Genomic DNA, 19,438 nt, shown 5'->3' with positions numbered 1-19,438 from the left:
CATCCCATCCTCTGCTATCCACTTCTCCTCCTGCCTTCAATCTTTCCCAGCATCAAGGTCTTTTCTAATGAGTCAGCTCTTCGCATCAGATGGCCAAAGTGTTGGATATTCAGCTTCAGCATCAGTCCTTCCAATGAATATTCAGGACTGATTTCCTTTAGGATGGACTGGTTGGATCTCCTTGCAGTCCAAGGGACTCTCAAAAATCTTCTCCAACACCACAGTTTAAAAGCATCAATTCTTTGGTGCTTAGCCTTTTTGATAGTCCACTCTCACATCTGTACATGACTACTGGAAAACCCATAGCTTTGACTATTCGGTCCTTTGTTGGCCAAGTAATGTTTCTGCTTTTTTTAAAATATGCTGTCCAGGTTTATTATAGCTTTTTTTCCAAGGAGCATCTTTTAATTTCATGGCTGCAGTCACTGTCCGCAGTGATTGTGGATCCCAAGAAAATAAAGTTTGTCACTGTTTATACATTGTTTGCACATCTATTTGCCATGAAGTGATGAGACAGGCAAGAATACACAAAAGAACTATACAAAAAGGATTTTCACGACCCAGTTAATCACGATGGTGTGATCACTCATCTTGAGCCAGACATCCTGGAATGTGAAGTCAAGTGGCCTTTAGAAAGCATCACTACAAAGCTAGTGGAGGTGATGGAATTCCAGTGGAGCTATTTCAAATCCTGAAAGATGATGCTGTGAAAGTGCTGCACTCAGTGTGTCAGCAAATTTGGAAAAGTCAGCAGTGGCCACAGGAATGGAAAAGGTCAGTTTTCATTCCAATCCCAAAAAAGGCAATGCCAAAGAATGCTCAAACTACCACACAAGTGCACTCATCTCACACGCTAGTAAAGTAATGCTCAAAATTCTCCAAGCCAGCCTTGGAGCAATACATGAACCATGGACTTCCAGGTGTTCAAGCTGGTTTTAGGAAAGGCAGAGGAACCAGAGATCAAATTGCTAACATCTGCTGGATCATCAAAAAAGCAAGGGAGTTCCAGAAAAACATCTATTTCTGCTCTATTAACTATGCCAAAGCCTTTGACTGTGTGGATCACAATAAACTGTGGAAAATTCTGAAAGAGATGGGAATACCAGACCACCTGACCTGCCTCTTGAGAAACCTATATCCAGGTCAGGAAGCAACAGTTAGAACTGGACATGGAACAACAGACTGGTTCCAAATAGGAAAAGGCGTACATCAAGGCTGTATATTGTCACCCTGCTCATTTAACTTATATGCAGAGTACATCATGAGAAATGCTGGGCTGGAGGAAGAACAAGCTGGAATCAAGATTGTTGGGAGAAATATCAATAATCTCAGATATGCAGATGACACCACCCTTATGGCAGAAAGTGAAGAGGAACTAAAAAGCCTCTTGAAGAAAGTGAAAGAGGAGAGTGAAATAGTTGGCTTAAAGCTCAACATTCAGAAAACGAAGATCATGGCATCTGGTCCCATCACTTCATGGCAAATAGATGGGGAAACAGTGGAAACAGTGGCTGACTTTATTTTTCTGGTCTCCAAAATCACTGCAGATGGTGATTGCAGCCATGAAATTAAAAAACGCTCACTCCTTGGAAGGAAAGTTATGACCAACTTAGACAGCATATTCAAAAGCAGAGACATTACTTTGCCAACAAAGGTCCATCTAGTCAAGGCTATAGTTTTTCCAGTAGTTATGTATGGATGTGAGAGTTGGACTATAAAGAAAGCTGAGCACAGAAGAATTGATGCTTTTGTTCTGTGGTGTTGGAGAAGACTCTTGAGAGTCCCTTGGACTGCAAGGAGATCCAACCAGTCCATCCTAAAGGAGATCAGTCCTGGGTGCTCACTGGAAGGACTGATGTTGAAGCTGAAACTCCAATACTTTGGCCACCTGATGTAAAGAGCTGACTTATTTGAAAGACCCTGATACCTGGAAAGATTGAGGGCAGAAGGAGAAGATGACAGAGGATGAGATGATTGGATGGCATCACTGACGCAATGGACATGAGTTTGTGTAAACTCCAGGAGTTTGTGATGGACAGGGAGGACTAGCATGCCCTGGTTCATGGGGTCACAAAGAGCTGGACACAACTGAGTGACTGAACTGAGCTGAACTGATGAGACCAGATAGGCCCAGCATTTTGCATGACGTACTCTGTATTTAAGTTGAATCAGCAGGATGACAATATACAGCCTCGATGTACCCCTTTCCTGATTTGGAACCAGTCCATTGTTCCATGTCCAGTTCTAATTGTTGCTTCTTGACTTGCATGCAGGTTTTGCAGGAGGTAGGTAAGGTTGTCTGGTAGTCCCATCTCTTTTAAGAATTTTCCACAGTTTGTTATGATCCACACAGGCAAAGGCTTTAGCATAGTCAATGAAGCAGAAATAAATGTTTTTCTGGAATTCTCTTGTCTTTTCTATGATCCAATGGATGTTGGTAATTTGATCTCTATGTCTATTAAACAACATATGTTAACTACAAAACCCTTGATGACAGAGAGGTGCACAGTACAGTCCTGGGCAGTGTCAGTGAAATAAGATAGTTACTGAGATCATAAATTATACTAAAGGGCAGCCATAAAGACCATCCAAGACAATGATGGTCCAAATATTTCTTGATACAATCTACCACATCCATCCCAACCTGCTACAACTCATTTGTCCTTGGGCAAGAGGACAAAGGGAAAAAAAGATATTCAAAGAACTTGTCTCTTGGATAACTACAAATGAATTTGCCCACCCCCACACTTAGATTTCTAAACATCCTATAATAAATTGATGCACTGATGTCAGTTCTTTTTAAAACGAAAACACAATCTCATTACAAGAGGAATTAAATTGTCCATTTCTTACATTTATACTGAGTCAGTTTGAGTCCCATGTTGTGCAGTGATGATTGTGCATGACCCTGCCTCAAGACATTTCCACGTAAAATGGAGGAGAAGTAGTAGTGACTCAGTGCCTTATTTTCCCTTATCTTAAGGAAACGTTTGCTCTTGCTGAACTTGATGTTTGTACATATGAGTGTAAGAATTCTTCACCACTCAGCAATGACCAATGACCCAGGCTGACCAGTTGGCCTCATTAAATGAGATTCTTGGCTTTTGAGTACCACAGAAGCAAACGGAATATGTTTTAGGAGGACTTGGGTTTCTTTAATTGGACATATGATTTTTATTTGTTTGGTGGACCAATGGAGAAAGAGAGACATTAGTGGCATTTTATGACTTGTTAAGACTAATTGAAAAATCTGAGGAATGAAGCTTTCCGTGAAGAGAGTGCCCTAATGGGAATGGATGTGATGATTATTTACCTAATTGAGCAATAATGACGGAGGTGCAGGCCACTTTTCCCGGGATTAATAAAGAACCCGGGAGTTGACAGTTTAGGCCATTAAGCTCAGCTAGTACTCAATCTTGGTGAAGGGCATGGTGCCAGAATTATATTAGTATTGTAAAATGAGCCCAAAACTTAGAGACACGAGAACTTACTTTTCTGAGAAATAATTTTACTTGGCAGTTAATCATCTGACATCAGTTTGGGCAATGCAAGTTCTCTCATTAAACTAACTTTCACATAAGGTCTTGAAATCTTATTCCATTTAGAGTGTTCTCAAGCATATGGTTGTTATAAAAGCAAAGTGGGAGAGAGTGGGATCGTTAGTAATATCAAAAATAGTTTCCTGCACAACTGCAAGCAAACAAGCCATTATCACCTCCCTTGCTTTTAAAACAAAACAAACAACACAATGACACTGAGTTGAACTAGAAGCATCACAAACTCTGGAGATTCATGGTTGAAACTGTTACTCAGAGTGTTCCTACAGTAAAACCAAGCAACACTACTCCATAATCCCTAGTTGGCACTAAACATATCTTACATTATCAGAAATCTCAATCTTATAGAAATTGTGTTTGTATTCAATAGCCCCCTATCCAGTGCAACAAATGTTCATGTACTACTCATTTGCCAAGAAAAAGAGTTACTCAGCTCTCTGCTACTGCTGCTAAGTCGCTTCAGTTGTGTTAAACTCTGTGCGACCCCATGGACGGCAGCCCATCAGGCTCCCCTGTCCCTGGGATTCTCCAGGCAAGAACACTGGAGTGGGTTGCCATTTCCTTCTCTGATACATGAAAGTGAAAAGTGAAAGTGAAGTCGCTCAGTCGTGTCCGACTCTTCACGACCCCATGGACTGCAGCCTACCAGGCTCCTCCGTCCATGGGATTTTCCAGGCAAGAGTACTGGAGTGAGGTGCCATCTCCTTCTCCACTCAGCTTTCTAGGTGTTCACTATGCCTATAATTCTGCTCCGCATGAGAAAGTTCAAACATCAACTTAAAGCAAGTAGAAATGGTGCTTCAACTTTCTCTCTATGCAGAGTGAATCCTACACTGGTGGCCTTGCATTTTCAAGGTATTTGCAAATATATTTTGTAAGCCAACATTTCCTTCTTTCTCTAGCAAACACTGAATATTTTGCAAGACAATATAAAAAGGGATGAGAATAAAAACAGGAATAAGGCACAGCCACCATGGTACTGCAACCTAGCAGAGACCTTAGAATCAAGAGAGCTCTTTTAAAAAGAAAAATTGGGGTATAGTTGCTTTACAATATTGTGTACAACGAAGTGAATCAGCTATACATATATATATATCCCCTCTGTCTTGGACCTCCCTCCCACCACCACCCCCAACACCCCCCATCCCAACCCCACAATCAAGGTCATCACAGAGCACCAAGCTGAGTTCCCTATGCTATACAGCAGGTTCCCACTAGCTATCTATTTTACATATACACATGGAATATTACTCAGCCATTAAAAGGAGTGAAATTGGGTCATTTGTAGAGAGAGCTCTTTTGGAAACCTGTTGAGGGAGCAAAACTTCCAATCATATTCGTCCTTCCAGCATCTGGATTTCTAATCCATTATCTTAATCTACATTGAGTGAAGTCGCTCAGTCATGTCCGACTCTTTGCGACCCCATGGGCTGTAGCCTACCAGGCTCCTCTGTCCATGGGATTTTCCAGGCAATAGTACTGGATTGGATTGCCCTTCCTTCTCCAGGGGATCTTCCCGACCCAGGGATCGAACCCGGGTCTCCCACATTGTAGACAGACGCTTTACTGTCTGAGCAACCAGGAAAGAAGTAATCTACATTGAAGAAGATGGTTAATGTGGCTCCATCTGCTCTGAGGCATCACCTCTCTAGCAACCTCTGCAGGGGTCTGCAGCCAGCCAAATAAGCAACAGCAGTAATAATGTAGTCATTTATTTAGTAGGACGTTACCAAGCTTTTACCACATAATAAAACAATGTCAGGGTCCAGAGACATAAAGGTGAATTTTTAAAAAATCTCTATCTTCCCAAACTATAGTGTAATTGAAAAGAAATATTAAAAACGTTAATGTGTTACAGGTACTTCGATAGTAGGGTAGGGAGAAGCCCAGAAGTGGGAATCAGCCAATCTCAGTGGTCTTCAGGAAGAAGAACATGCATCATAAAGGAGCTAATCTTGAACTAAACTTTAAAAAGTTAAGAGATATCCTTCAGGTAGAGGTACATAAAGAACTTGCCAAGTCAAGGGACTGACATAAAGAAAAGGGCTGGCAGATGAAAACGCTGGGGATGGTCAAGGAACAGTAAGGTCTTCTCTCTTAACTACATCTTAAGTGCCTCACTTGATTAAGCAGCACTTCCACTCTTTCTGCAAACTAGCAGAAAATACCCTACCAGCATCTGTGGCAAGTCGGATGGACACTAATGAGCCTGTCCCCTTTCTGCTTCCACTTCCTGTATTATGTGAGTCACAGGAGTTTGGGAACTGATTGTTCTCAATGAGTTTGTGGCAGTTGTACTCATTACTGAAATTATATAATTAACATTAACAACACTGGAGAGTTGTTGTTTCTGTGAAAATTAAGTTGGATATTTTGAAAAAACTTGACTTTTATTTTTACTGAGTCACTAAGAGAAGCTACAATAGAAGCAAGCCCAGGAAATGGAACTATAAAAGAATAAAGGAGGATTATAAAATTCCCTATGATGAGATTCTGCCTCAAATTGCTTTGCTGATATCTCAAGTTCTCACTCTAAAGAAACCAGGCCTGGAAATCATGAAAGATGCATTATGGAGGCATTTTATGCACTAAAAAAGATGATTCATAAAATCAAAGTCTTGCCCCTATGTGAAAGATAAGACAAATGTACACTCAAGTTTTATGTTAAGATATTTTAAGGTGGTTTTTTGGGTGTGCTTTCTTTCTTTAACCAATGTTTTGACCATCAAACTGGTGTTACTATTAATGTACTGGTTGAAAGAGTTTCTCTTGTACCATGAATTTAGGAGAGGATGAGAAAAGATCAAACAGAAGAAAGAGGCAGGAAGGCTCCAAAAGTCACAATAGGGCATTTGGACTTTATTCTATAGATCAGGGAGTGGCAAACTATAGCTCACAGGTCAATCTCAGCCCAAATCCATTTTTATAAATAAAGTTTTCTTGGGACATAGCCATGTCCATTCAGTTAGAGGAGTACCTATGGCTGCCTTCACACTAGAATGGCAGAGCTGAAGAGTTGTTATAGAGATGGTGTGCAGGTATACAAGAAGGTTTAGGCTATGCCTACAGGAAAAGCATGAAATACTTCCTTCTTGCCAGTCACTTCTTTCAACAAAAGCCCTCGGCCACTGCAGGACCAAATGCCCTAGAGAACAAGGAAAGGCACAGAAATAAAAATCCCTCAACTCTTGGGGATGGAGGTATAAAATGGCTGGTCCAGGATATTAAACTAATACTAATTAGAAGTCTCCTACCACTAGGGAAAGACATTGAAAATCTCTCCCACACAAGACCCACCACTTTGATTTCCAGGGAGGAACTGGAACACTGAGAATGTCCCAGCCCCAGGGCCCAGGTGTACAGGTCTATGTGAGACTGAGGCTTGGCCAGGAAAAAATAGAGCATTACAACTACCTGCTTAGTAAGCACTGAGCAGCAAATAGTAACAATGCTACAGGACTACAAATGCATCTGAAAGCCAAGAGTGGAGTATTAAAACCCTCCAATACCCCAACTCCCGTGCTAATAGAGCATCCAAAAGGAATCTGAAGCCTCTAGGGACTGAGGATGTCCACAGCAACATCATTAACCATTAGGGAAATGCACACTGAAGTCATAATGAAAGGCCACAGGCTGGGCTTCCCCAGTGGCTCAGCGGGTAAAGACTCTGCCTGCAATGCAGGAGACACAGGAGATGCAGGTTCGATCTCTGGAGTAGGAAATGGCAACCCATTCCAGTATTCTTACCTGGAAAATCCCATGGACAGAGGAGCCTGGCGGGCTACAGTCCAACGCGTTGCAAAGAGTCGGACATGACTGAGCAACTGAGCACAGCATGGTACACTCACGGCTGAGTAAATAAAACACATTGAGAATATCAAGTGGCACCAAGGATGCAGAAGTGTTTCTCATACTCTATTGGTAAGGAGCACTCTGGTGCAGCAACTCTGGAAAACAGTTGAGCAGTTTCTTATGAAAAGCTATACTTACCCTAGGGCCCAACAGTCTACTCCTGGGTAGTTACCCTAAGAAAATGAAAACTTATGTTCACATAAAATCTTATATAGGAATGTTCATAGCAGTTTTATTTGGGACAGCTGAAACCTGGAAGCAACCCAAACAGAATGAGCTGATCTTCCTGTATTTGCAGGAAGCACCACCATCTACCCATTCCAGGACCCTAATATAGTGTTGACTCCTCCCTCTACCTCACTTTTAAAACACCAAAGTCCTCCTTATTTTACCTTCAAAATATATGTCATATCTTCATTTTCTTCTCTATTTTTGCTCCTATTTGACATATGCTAGGTACCAACGATCTCTTTCTTGAACTTCTGCACAGTTCCCTAACAAATATAAATGGCAATTCCAGTATTGTGTGTTAGTCACTCAGTCATGTCTGAGTCTTTGCAATCCCACGGACTGTAGCCTGCCAGGCTTCTCTGTCCATGGAATTCTCTAGGCAAGAATACTGGAGTGGGTACCAATTCCCTCCTCCAGGAGATCTTCCTGACCCAGAGATTGAAATCGGCTCGCCTGCATTGCAGGCCAATTCTTTACCATCTGAGCTATCAGGAAAGCCCAAATTCAGTATTAGACCTACCAAATGGATCTACCCCCTCCCCTCACCCATGTAAAACACATGTTTGGATACATAAACATTTAATTTTCCCCCCAGTATATGGTGGGGTGGGGGGAGGGGGAAGAAAGCTCCTTTAATTGGCACATAAGATCTTAAAAATCCTTGGTTCTTGACTCTCCAGGTCCATTTCTTGCCACTTTCAAGCACCTATTTTAGGCTTCAGCAACAACAAATAGATGTTGTTTAATATGCAAAAGCAACTGAGTTTCTCATCTCACTCTGTCTCGCCTCCGTGACTTCATTCATGCTGTCATCTGTGCCAGAGTTAACATCCTTCCCTCCCTCTTCCACTGACCTGTCCAAACCTTTAGGGTTCAGTTCAGGGGTCACCTCATTTTGACTTCTCCCTAAAATACCCATTCTCCTGCTCTAACTGGGAACCCACTTTCATGTTTGTAAGAATCTGTCAAAGGAGCACTAAAGACTGCTGTGAGCCTGGTTTTGGCTTTTCTGAGTATGACAGTTTCCTAGAATTGTTCACAGAAGAGATTTTAAAAAGCAAGAGTAATACATAGAAGTGATTAAGCCTTTCAAATATGCCCTTTGTTCCCAAGGTTCCATTAATTGCCATTTAGGGAAGGCTTATTTGCAATGTCCTCAATTACTTAGGCAACTAAATAGCATTTACCGATCAGAAAGAGCAGCATTTGCTTAATAGCAAATAACAAATGCAGTGGCACAGTCCATTGATAGTCTCCTTCCAGAGATGGCCTTATTTAAGTTTGCGCTCCAGAGGGAAATTGCTTTTTTTTTTTTTTTTTACTGGAGTACATTATAATTGTTCACATAACCACTTAGATCTAGAGATTGGGGTTTTTTTCCCTTAATTTTTTACAGAATTAAGTAATGAATAAACCAAAAGAGCATATCTAAGTAACTCCAGAGTCCATTCCACTCATTCAAATCTATTCCTGCCAGTAAAAGCTTCATGAAATTCCTATCTGATCAAATCACAACCCCACAACTCTGAAGACCCTGCTCTCATCTGACCTTCTCAGCTAGAACATCTCTGACTACACAGAATTGCTGTGAGATTTCTCTTCTCCAACTTTTTAGACAGTTGTGTGGTAGTTTCTATGTGCTTGCCAATGCTTCTAATTGTTGTTACCTATAGGGAAACAAAAGGGAAGAAACAGGCCGAACACTGATGTTCAATAGAAAAATGCCAGCTGGGGACTTGGCAAGGGGCAGGCAAGACCAGATTGTGGAAGGCTTTGATGCTAAACTCAGGGCTCAGACTTTATTAATGGTGAAGATTCAGATAAAGAAGGTTTTCAGGTCCTTGACAGAGTGTTATATCCCATGTCTCAAGAAAGTGGCCCTAAGTCAATGAATCCATCTTAAGTTCTAGTCCTACCTATTGATCAGCAGAAAATCCCTGAAGCACTGATTTGAGAATGATTCTGGATCACATAATTAATGAGAAATATCTGTATAGAGGTACGGGGAGAAGGAACTTCTCTACACACAGCATATTATGCCATAGCTCTGGACATCTATACAACTTACATAGTCTGCAATTTTAGAACTGAGCACAAAGTCTCTAACGTTGGTCTCAGATTTTGGCCTCAGTTCCTCAGTAGTTTAAAAAACTAAGTCAATTGATCATGCACTTGATTTTTTCCAAAGAGGAAAGAAGAAGAAAGTAGAGGAAGAGGACCACAGTTCATGTAGGGCGGTAACAAGAAGTCCAAGTTGTAAAATGATGGGTGCAGAAAGGAAAATTTTGAAAGGCTTCATGGGAATAAATATTTGCCTTTTCTCAGTTTTGCCTTATATTGGTCCTCACACTGTCCCTGGGCAATGGCAACCCACTCCAGTACTCTTGCCTGGAAAATCCCATGGACGGAGGAGCTTGGTAGGCTGCAGTCCATGGGGTTGCTAAGGGTCCGGCTCGACTGAGCGATTTCACTTTCACTTTTCACTTTCATGCGTTGGAGAAGGAACTGGCGACCCACTCCAGTATTCTTGCCTGGAGAATCCCAGGGACAGAGGAGCCTCAGTTCAGTTCAGTTCAGTTCAGTTGCTCAGTCGTGTCCGACTCTGCGACCCCATGAATCGCAGCACGCCAGGCCTCCTTGTCCATCACCATCTCCTGGATTTCACTCAGACTCACGTCCATCAAGTCCGTGATGCCATCCAGCCATCTCATCCTCTGTCGTCCCCTTCTCCTCCTGCCCCCAATCTCTCCCAGCATCAAAGTCTTCTCCAATGAGTCAACTCTTCGCATGAGATGTCCAAAGTACTGGAGCTTCAGCTTTAGCATCATTCCTTCCAATGAAATTCCAGGGTTGATCTCCTTCAGAATGGACTGGTTGGAACTCCTTGCAGTCCAAGGGACCCTCAAGAGCCTTCTCCAACACCACAGTTCAAACGCATGAATTCTTTGGCGCTCACCCTTCTTCACAGTCCAACTCTCACATCCATACATGACCACAGGAAAAACCATAGCCTTGACTAGACGGACCTTAGTCGGCAAAGTAATGTCTCTGCTTTTGAATATACTGTCTAGGTTGGTCATAACTTTTCTTCCAAGGAGTAAGCGTCTTTTAATTTCATGGCTGCAGTCACCATCTGCAGTAATTTTGGAGCCCCTCAAAATAAAGTCTGACACTGTTTCTACTGTTTCCCCATCTATTTCCCATGAAATGATGGGACTGGATGCCATGATCTTCGTTTTCTGAATGTTGAGCTTTAAGCCAACTTTTTCAGAGGAGCCTAGTGGGCTGCCATCTATGGGGTTGCACAGAGTCGGACATGACTGAAGCGACTTAGCAACAGCAGCAGCAAACATCTTTAAAACTCCTCTTCTATGACTTAAAAGGTCAACTCTATGATAATATTTCTTATCAGTCATTACATAAATCCTTCCTAAGTGGCTGCGTCTGAGTGGCGACAGACTCTAATAATAAAATTTAACTCTTACTTTGCCTTACATTTTCTCTATTGAAAGTGAAAGTGAAAGTCACTCAGTCATGTCTGACTCTTTGCGTCCCCATGGACTACAGTCCATGGAATTCTCCAGGCCAGAATACTGGAGTGGGTAGCCTTTCCCTTCTCCAGGGTATCTTCCTGACCTAGGGATAGAACCCAGGTCTCCCCCATGCAGGCAGATTCTTTACCAGCTGAGCTATCAGGGAAGCCATTTGCCACCTAATAAATCAGAAAAAAAACAAAAAGGCTCCAGAAATTCATTTTCTACTGTAGCATAGCTGCAAATTTGAAAGAGACTGAAATCAACCACTTTTATGTGTTTTGTTAGATTCTTTCACAGGACTGGTTAACATCTTGACAGATATCATTTGGAGATTCACTGGAGACTTCATGGCATCTGACCTGGTTTGCCGCGTGGTCCGCTATTTGCAGGTATGTAGCACCTTCCAAATATGATGAGGCAAACTGACACCAAAATTACCTCTTGGATTCTTCATAAGGAAAATAGTATAAAACCCTATACTTTGCTGCAACAAATTGCTTACTTCTTCATAGTTGAAAGGACAAGAAAAATTTATATTTTTCATGTTTTTTGTTTGTTAAAAATAATAATGTATAAAGAAAACACAAGTAAGCAATAATAAGAACATAAGCATTCCTAGTTTAAGCATTAGGTAAAATTTCTGGGTTATTATTCTTTTTGACATATTCTGGCTGTCTTAGCCCAAGGATGCTGATATAAAAATACTGTTCTGACCTGGAGAATTCCATGGACTATATAGTCCATGGGGGTCACAAAGAGTCAGACACGACTGAGCAACTTTCACAGAGTAGGTGGCTTATAAACAACAATTTATTTCTCACAGTTCTGGAGGCTGGAAGTCGAAAATTAGTGTACCAGCCTGGTCAGGTGACGGCCTTCCTCCCGACTGCAGACATCTCATTATTTCCTCACACACCATGACCAAATGGGATTTATTCCAGGTATGCAAGGCTGGTTCAACATTCAAAACTCAATTGATGTAATTCATAACATAAAAAGGTAAGAGAAGATTATATGATCCTATCAGTAAATACAGAAAAAGCATTTGAGAAAATCCTATACCCACTCATGATAAAAACTCTCAGCAAAGTTTCTCAGAGAGAAACTTCCTCACCTTGATAACAAAAATCTATTAAAAAAAACCTACAACTACCTCAGGCTTAATGGTGAGAAGCTAGAAGCTTTCCTCTTGAGACTGGAAATAGCACAAAGATGTCTCCTTTCACACTTACATTCAGCATCGTGCTGGAAGTTCCAACTAATTCAAAATGACAAGAAAAAAAAATAAAAGGTTACACAGATTGGTACAGAAAGATGAAATTAAAAACATCTGTGTTTACAAATAACTTTGTCTATATAGACAATAAAGTGAAAACCAGCAAGGTCGCAGAATACAAGGTTAGGGGATGACAGAGGATGAGCTGGCTGGATGGCATCATCAACTCAATAGATATGAGTTTGAGTAGGCTCCAGGAGTTGGTGATGGACAGGGAAGCCTGGCATGCTACAGTCCATGGGGTTGCAAAGAGTAGGACATGACTGAGCAACTGAACTGAACTGAACATACAAAAGTTCAGATGTTTTTTCATATACCAGCAATCAACAATTTGAAGCTAAAATTTAAAACACAGTACCATTTATGTTAGCACCCAAAATATGAAATATTTAGGTATAAATATAACAAAATATGTGCAAGATCAATATGAAGAAAACTGGAAAAACTCTGAAAAAAAATCAAACAATATCTTGAAATGTATAGATATTCCATGTTCATAGATAGGAAGACTCACTATTGTCAAGATGATAATTCTGCCAATACAACTTATAAATTCAATGTGATTCCAATCAAAATCCCACCAGGTTATTTTATATATATGGACAAACTCTAAAGTTTAAGTAAAAAACACAGAACAGTCAATACAATATGGAAAAAGAAGAATATGGAAGGAAGATTGACCCTATCTGATTTCAAGAATTACAAAATGCTCCAAAAATCAAAACAGCATGATACTGGAAAAGAATCAACAAATAGATCAATGGAGCAGAATAGACAGTGCAGAAAGAGATACACACAAAAAGTCTAATGGATCTTTAACAAAGGATCAAAGGCAGTTCAATGGAGAAAGGATAGCCTGCTCAAGAAATGCTGCTGGAGTCACTAGATATCCATTTGCAAAAAAAATTAGTAAGAATCCAATCACAGACTTTGCCCCTTTCACAAGAACTAACTCAACATGGATCACAGATTGGAATGAAAAATATGAAGTACTATAAAACTACTAGAAAATAACATAGGAGAAAATCAGGGGACTTTGGATATTTCTGTGATTTTTTTAGATATAACATCAAAAGCACAATCCATGAAAGAAACAATTGAAAGTTGGGGTTTTATGAAAATTTAAAATTTATTTTCTGCAAAAGACACTGTCAAGAAACTGGAAAAATAGGGCACAGAATTGGGAAAAATATAAAAAACATATATTTGATAAAGAAACAAAAGTGAAAGAAAGAAAATGAAGTTGCTCAGTCGTGTCCAACTCTTTGCAACCCCATGGACTGTAGCCTACCAGGTTCCTCTGTCCATGGGATTTTCCAGGCAAGAATATTGGAGTGGGTTGCCATTTCCTTCTCCAGGAGATCTTCCTGACCCAGGGATTGAACCCAGGTGTCCCACATTGTAGGCAGACGCTTTACCATCTGAGCCACCAGGGAAGTCAAAGAAACAAAGAAATCCTCAAATAACAATAAGAAAATAAACAACCCTCATCAAAGTGGTCAAAAGACCTGAACAGATACTTCACCAAAGAAGATCTACAGATGGCAAGCAAGCATATAGAAAGAATTTCAACATTCATTACTTAGGCATTAGGAAATTCCAAATTAAAACAATGAGATACCACTACACACCTATTAGAATGGCTAAAACAATATTTTTTAAACTGACGATACCAAATGGGACTAAGAATATGTAGCTATAGGAAGTCTCATTCATCTTTTGTGGAAATGCAAAATGGTATACTTTAGAAGACAGTTCGGCAATTTCTTATAAACTTGAACATACTCTTACCATAAGATCTAGCAATTGTGCTCCTAGGTATTTACTCAGTTGAGTTGACAACTTATATCCACATGAAAGTCTGCACAAGAATGTTTATAGCAGTTTTATTCACAATTGCAAGAAATTGAAAGCAAGATACTCCCAGAAGCTGAATGGATAAATAAACTAAATGAGCTATCAAGCCATGAAAATTCGGGGAGGAATCTTAAAAGCACATTGCTAACTGAAAGAAGCAAGTCTAAAAAGACTATGTTTGTGTGATTATAACTACATGACATTGGAAAAGGAAAAACCATGCAGACAGTAAAAAGATCAGTGGTTGCCAGGGATTGGCAGGGATTAAATAGATAAAGGCACAAGGGATTTTTAGGACAGTAAATCTCTTCTGTATAACACTGTAATAAAGGATACATGGCCTTATGCATTTATCAAAACCCATGGAACTGTACAACACAAATAGTGATTCTCAATACAAGCCATGGACTTCAGTTAATCATAATGTATCAATATCAGTCTGTTAATTTTAAAAAATTGACCACACTAATGTAAGGTTTAATAAGAAGAGAAAGTATGTGTGTGGCCGGGGCGGGGGGGTGGGGGGTGGTGGGGGTTGGGGCACGGGATGGCTAATATGGGTACTCTTTGTCTTATCTGCTCAATTTTTTCTGTAAAACTAAAACTGTTCTAAAAGATAAAGTATATTGATTTTTTAAAGTCAGTCCAGAGATTCTACTGTAAATGAATCCAATCTGGCATTTTTCTAAATAAAAAAATTAAAGTTTTCTGCATTTAAGTCTCATTTTTCTACAAGAATTTTTTTTTTTGGGGGTTTCATGTTTCCTAGGTCATTTTTGTCAGAATTGAGGGTGGGATGGTGAGAATTTAGACATATGTCCTCAAGCTTCCATCTGTTCTCCAAATGGTATCCCATATGTTGTTGACGTGTAGAAATTTTATTGTTGACATTTATGAATTGACTATAATTGTACTTTAATTTCCTTCTTGACTCAAGTTAATTATAAGGGTGTTTAAATTTCCAAGCGGTATTTTAAAAAAAATTCATGATACTAATTTCAGCTTTCATTGCTTGTTGTTTTAAATTTGTGAATTGTATAAATTTCACTTTTTGGAATATATTGAGGGTTTTTTTTCCTTGATAGCTTAGTTTATGATTAATTTTTGAAATACTGCTTAGATATTTTATAATAATGTGTATCATTCTTAGAGTTTGTTTAATTATTTCTACCTATGTATTGTTGTACTTGTTTTCTCTGTAGAACTTTGAACATTTTAGTTACATATATTTCAGTTCAGTTCATCTCTCAGTCATGTCCGACTCTTTGCGACCCCATGAATTGCAGCTCACCAGGCCTCCCTGTCCAACAACAACTCCCAGAGTTCATTCAAACTCACGTCCATCGAGTCAGTGATGCCATCCAGCCATCTCATCCTCTGTCGTCCCCTTCTCCTCCTGCCCCCAATCCCTCCCAGCATCAGAGTCTTTTCCAATGAGTCAACTCTTTGCATGAGGTGGCCAAAGTACTGGAGTTTCAGCTTTAGCATCATTCCTTCCAAAGAACACCCAGGACTGATTTCCTTTAGAATGGACTGGTTGGATCTCCCTGCAGTCCAAGGGACTCTCAAGAGTCTTCTCCAACACCGCAATTCAAAAGCATCAATTCTTCGGCGCTCAGCCTTCTTCACAGTCCAACTCTCACATCTATACATGACTACTAGACAAACTATAGCCTTGACTAGACAGACCTTTGTTGGCAAAGTAACATCTCTGCTTTTGAATATGTTATCTAGGTTGGTCATAACTTTCCTTCCAAGGAGTAAGCGTCTTTTAATTTCATGGCTGCAATCACCATCTGCAGTGATTTTGGAGCCCCCCAAAATAAGTCTGACACTGTTTCCACTGTTTCCCCATCTATTTGCCATGAAGTGATGGGACCAGATGCCATGATCTTCGTTTTCTGAATGTTGAGCTTTAAGCCAACTTTTTCACTCTCCTCTTTCTCTTTCTTCAAGAGGCTTTTTAGTTCCTCTTCACTTTCTGCCATAAGGATGGTAATATCTGCATATCTGAGGTTATTGATATTTCTCCTGGCAATCTTGATTCCAGCTTGTGCTTCCTCCAACCCAGTGTATCTCTATATTTAGTGTTATGCTATTGTTACATTTGGGCTTCCATGGTGGCTCAGACCATAAAGTGTCTGCCTGCAATGTGGGAGACCCGGGTTCGATGTTACATTTAGGTTTATTGACATTCTGTTGCCATTGTGGTATTGTATCTATTATAATATAAATGATCCCTTCAATCCATGTAGTACTAATTGCTTTGCAATGAATGCTTTCTTTTAGTTTTCAGTTGCTCATTATACCATTGGCCATCACTCTATTTTTAAACTTTGATAATCTTTTGGTTTTAGAAGTTTCCCTTCTAAGTAGTATACAGTTGGATTTGGGCAAGAGTTGTGTAAACAATCTTTGTTTCAGTGGAGGAGCTCAAGCCATTCATTTTAATTTTGACAAATAGTGTTTGGTACTATTTCAATCATACCATTTTAATCTTTCTGTGTTAATTTTTTATTCACTCATTTTTTTCCCTTTCTATATATTTGGTTATAACTGTGGTAGGCTGAAAAATGGCCCCCCAAACATTTCTAAATCCTAATACATGAAACCTATGTATGTTACCTTATACAGCAAAAAAGACTTTGCAAATGTGATTAATTTAATGATTTTGAAATGAGAAGACTATTCTGAATTCTCTCAATAATTATTACTATTGAGTCCAAAGGCAAACATACACATCCTTGTAAGAGGGAAGCAGAGGAAGATCTGACATGCAGACAGAAATAACCATGGGCTCAAAGATGGTATTGGTGTGACCACAATTCAGAGTTCTCTGGTAGTCGCCTAAAGCTGGAAAAGACTAGGAAAGAATTCTCCCCCAGAGCCTCGAGAGGGAGAGTGGCCCTACCAACACCTTGATTTTGACCCCGTACAACTGATTCTGACTTCTGGTCTCCAAAAATATAAAAGAATATATTTATGTTGGTTTAAGCCACAGTGTTTGTGGCAATTTGTTATGGTGGCCATAGGACTCTAATAGATCTTTTTTCTCTATTTCTATTTTACTCTATCATAGCTTATCTTTAAAGTGCAATACATCTCTATCAAAATAAAAACAACAAAAAAGATGTCTAAAATATCTAAAGAGAAATTTGATGCGATTGCTTTCCTTCTCCTTTCTGCCCTCATCCAACTCACCAAATTTTCTCTGAAATATTATGTAATGATATTCATAGCTATTTTAAACATTTCTGACTCATTGCTTACTATGGCTTTCGTAGTCTATCCCCGTTCCTCTTCTTGAGTACTTAATTTCTAAACAATTCTCAGTCAGCAGAAATGTTTCTTCAATAAAGATTTTTTTCCAAAAGTAGGTGATGTTTTCCTTCTACTTATATGTAAGAAAATTATTCTGTGCCTTGGTACAAAAATATTTACCAAATTTTTGAATCACAATTTTTCTTTCAATACTCATTAATCTTTTTGTTCTGTTTTCTGGCATTTATTTTTGTGGGGAGGAGGCATGACAATTTGAGGTGTATTTCTTTCAGATAATCCTTAACATTTAAAAAAAAAACAAAACCCTGTCTAGATGTTTGAAGATTCCTGAAGTTAAATATTCTTTTTGACCATGTCTCAAAAGTAGGTATCTTTTTATTAACTCTTCCTGCTTCTCTGGCCAGTCTGTTGTGAGCTTTTCTCTTGCCCCAGGTCCTGAATTTGTGTGAGCCAGTCATCTCACTCAGCACAGTTGCAGATGCCACGATTCCCATGACTGTCTCATCACAATATTCTAACCCATGCAGTTCTCCCAGTGAGAGTTCTCTTTCCCATCCTTCTCCTCAACTCAGTGCGGCCAGCATTAACAATTCTTAATCCATGGATCCCACAAAGAAATCCCAGTTTTCTCTAAGGAGACAGCCGTCTTATTTTTGTTGCTGTTGTAAAACCTGAATGCCGTTTTTCTCTCTGATCACTCATCAGATTCTCAGCAAGATGAGAATTTCTTCCTATATCCCGCAGGGAAGGCTTCAGTCTCTGGTCAGTTTTCAGAACACCCTCTCCATGGCACCTTCTGCAACACAGGTTCTGGGATGTATATATGGCAGCATTACAGAAATAAAAATAATAAAGAATATTGATGTAGCTGATTATTTTTCTGAGGCAGGGAATTAACAAAATGGTACAAATTCAGACAAAGGTTCTTAACAAATTCATGTTATCCCTATTTCATCTTAGAAGAAATTCAGACACTCACACTTAGACTTCAGTCTTTGAGTTAATTTCTACTTTCTATTCACTATGAATTTGACCAAAAGTTTACAAAGTAGTGATATGGCTAGACTCCTGGTAGAAATGAGGCTCAAAGTTATTTGAAAATTTTCCATCTTGATAATCCTTTCAGATATATTTCATTTAATTACCTTTTGAGTATGCTCTTCACAGAAGAGATATTAACCTCTTAAATCAAAATATTCTTCTCTGCAAAGTAAGCAAATACCACTGTATATGGGATAATTAAAGGACATGGGTAAGCTTAATAAAAGAGGGTGGGAAGGCAGAAGAGGGGACCCAAGGGCTGACCCTAGTGGGCAGCTCTGCTGCAGAAGTGGATGAAGAAGGGGAGCTCTAAGAGTGTCAGCCCAGATGGTGATAAATGATTCAAAACAGCACCCAGGCTCCTTGAAGCCAGATTCTCTCCTATCATCTTTCAACAACTCATGTTGATAAAAGGCAAATGAACGTTTGTTTCTAATTATTCTGGAATGTCAACTGTAGCAGAGAAAATTAGTTTAGCTTTAAAAGTCAATTACAAACAAATGTACCGCGCAAATGTCAAGGGGGACTGATCCTTGGAGAAATGTGGAGTCTCCAAGAAGCCAAGCAAAAGAGTGAGCAAGTGAGAACTGGAGGCACTCTCACCTGTCACAGCCAGCAGTGCAAAGTCCAGCACCAAGAAGAGCCATCTTCTGCCTGGGCGGGAGTCAGGCATTCCTGTCCATACTCCAAACCTCATCCAGCCCTTGGTTTGGTGCCTAGGTTTCTAAATACCACAACATGCTCTTCTTCCCATGATGTGCATTTCCTCACCTTTGTGAAACCACTCACCTCCTCTCGTTTCTGTC

At 39.8% G+C, this 19,438-nt stretch overlaps 1 protein-coding gene across 1 annotated transcript in view; it reads left to right on the top strand.

The window, feature by feature from the left end:
* The window catches only part of NPSR1 (neuropeptide S receptor 1), a 157,847-nt gene that overhangs the window by 103,059 nt on the left and 35,350 nt on the right, over nt 1-19,438 (top strand). Inside the window, exon 3 of the mRNA XM_052639135.1 lies at nt 11,462-11,565. Coding sequence (XP_052495095.1) covers nt 11,462-11,565 — 104 coding nt within the window. The remainder of the gene's footprint in view (nt 1-11,461; nt 11,566-19,438) is intronic.

Source organism: Budorcas taxicolor, chromosome 4 (genome assembly GCF_023091745.1).
Source record: "Budorcas taxicolor isolate Tak-1 chromosome 4, Takin1.1, whole genome shotgun sequence".
NCBI classification, from domain to species: Eukaryota; Metazoa; Chordata; class Mammalia; order Artiodactyla; family Bovidae; genus Budorcas; species Budorcas taxicolor.
This window is presented reverse-complemented; position numbering and strand designations above follow the sequence as displayed.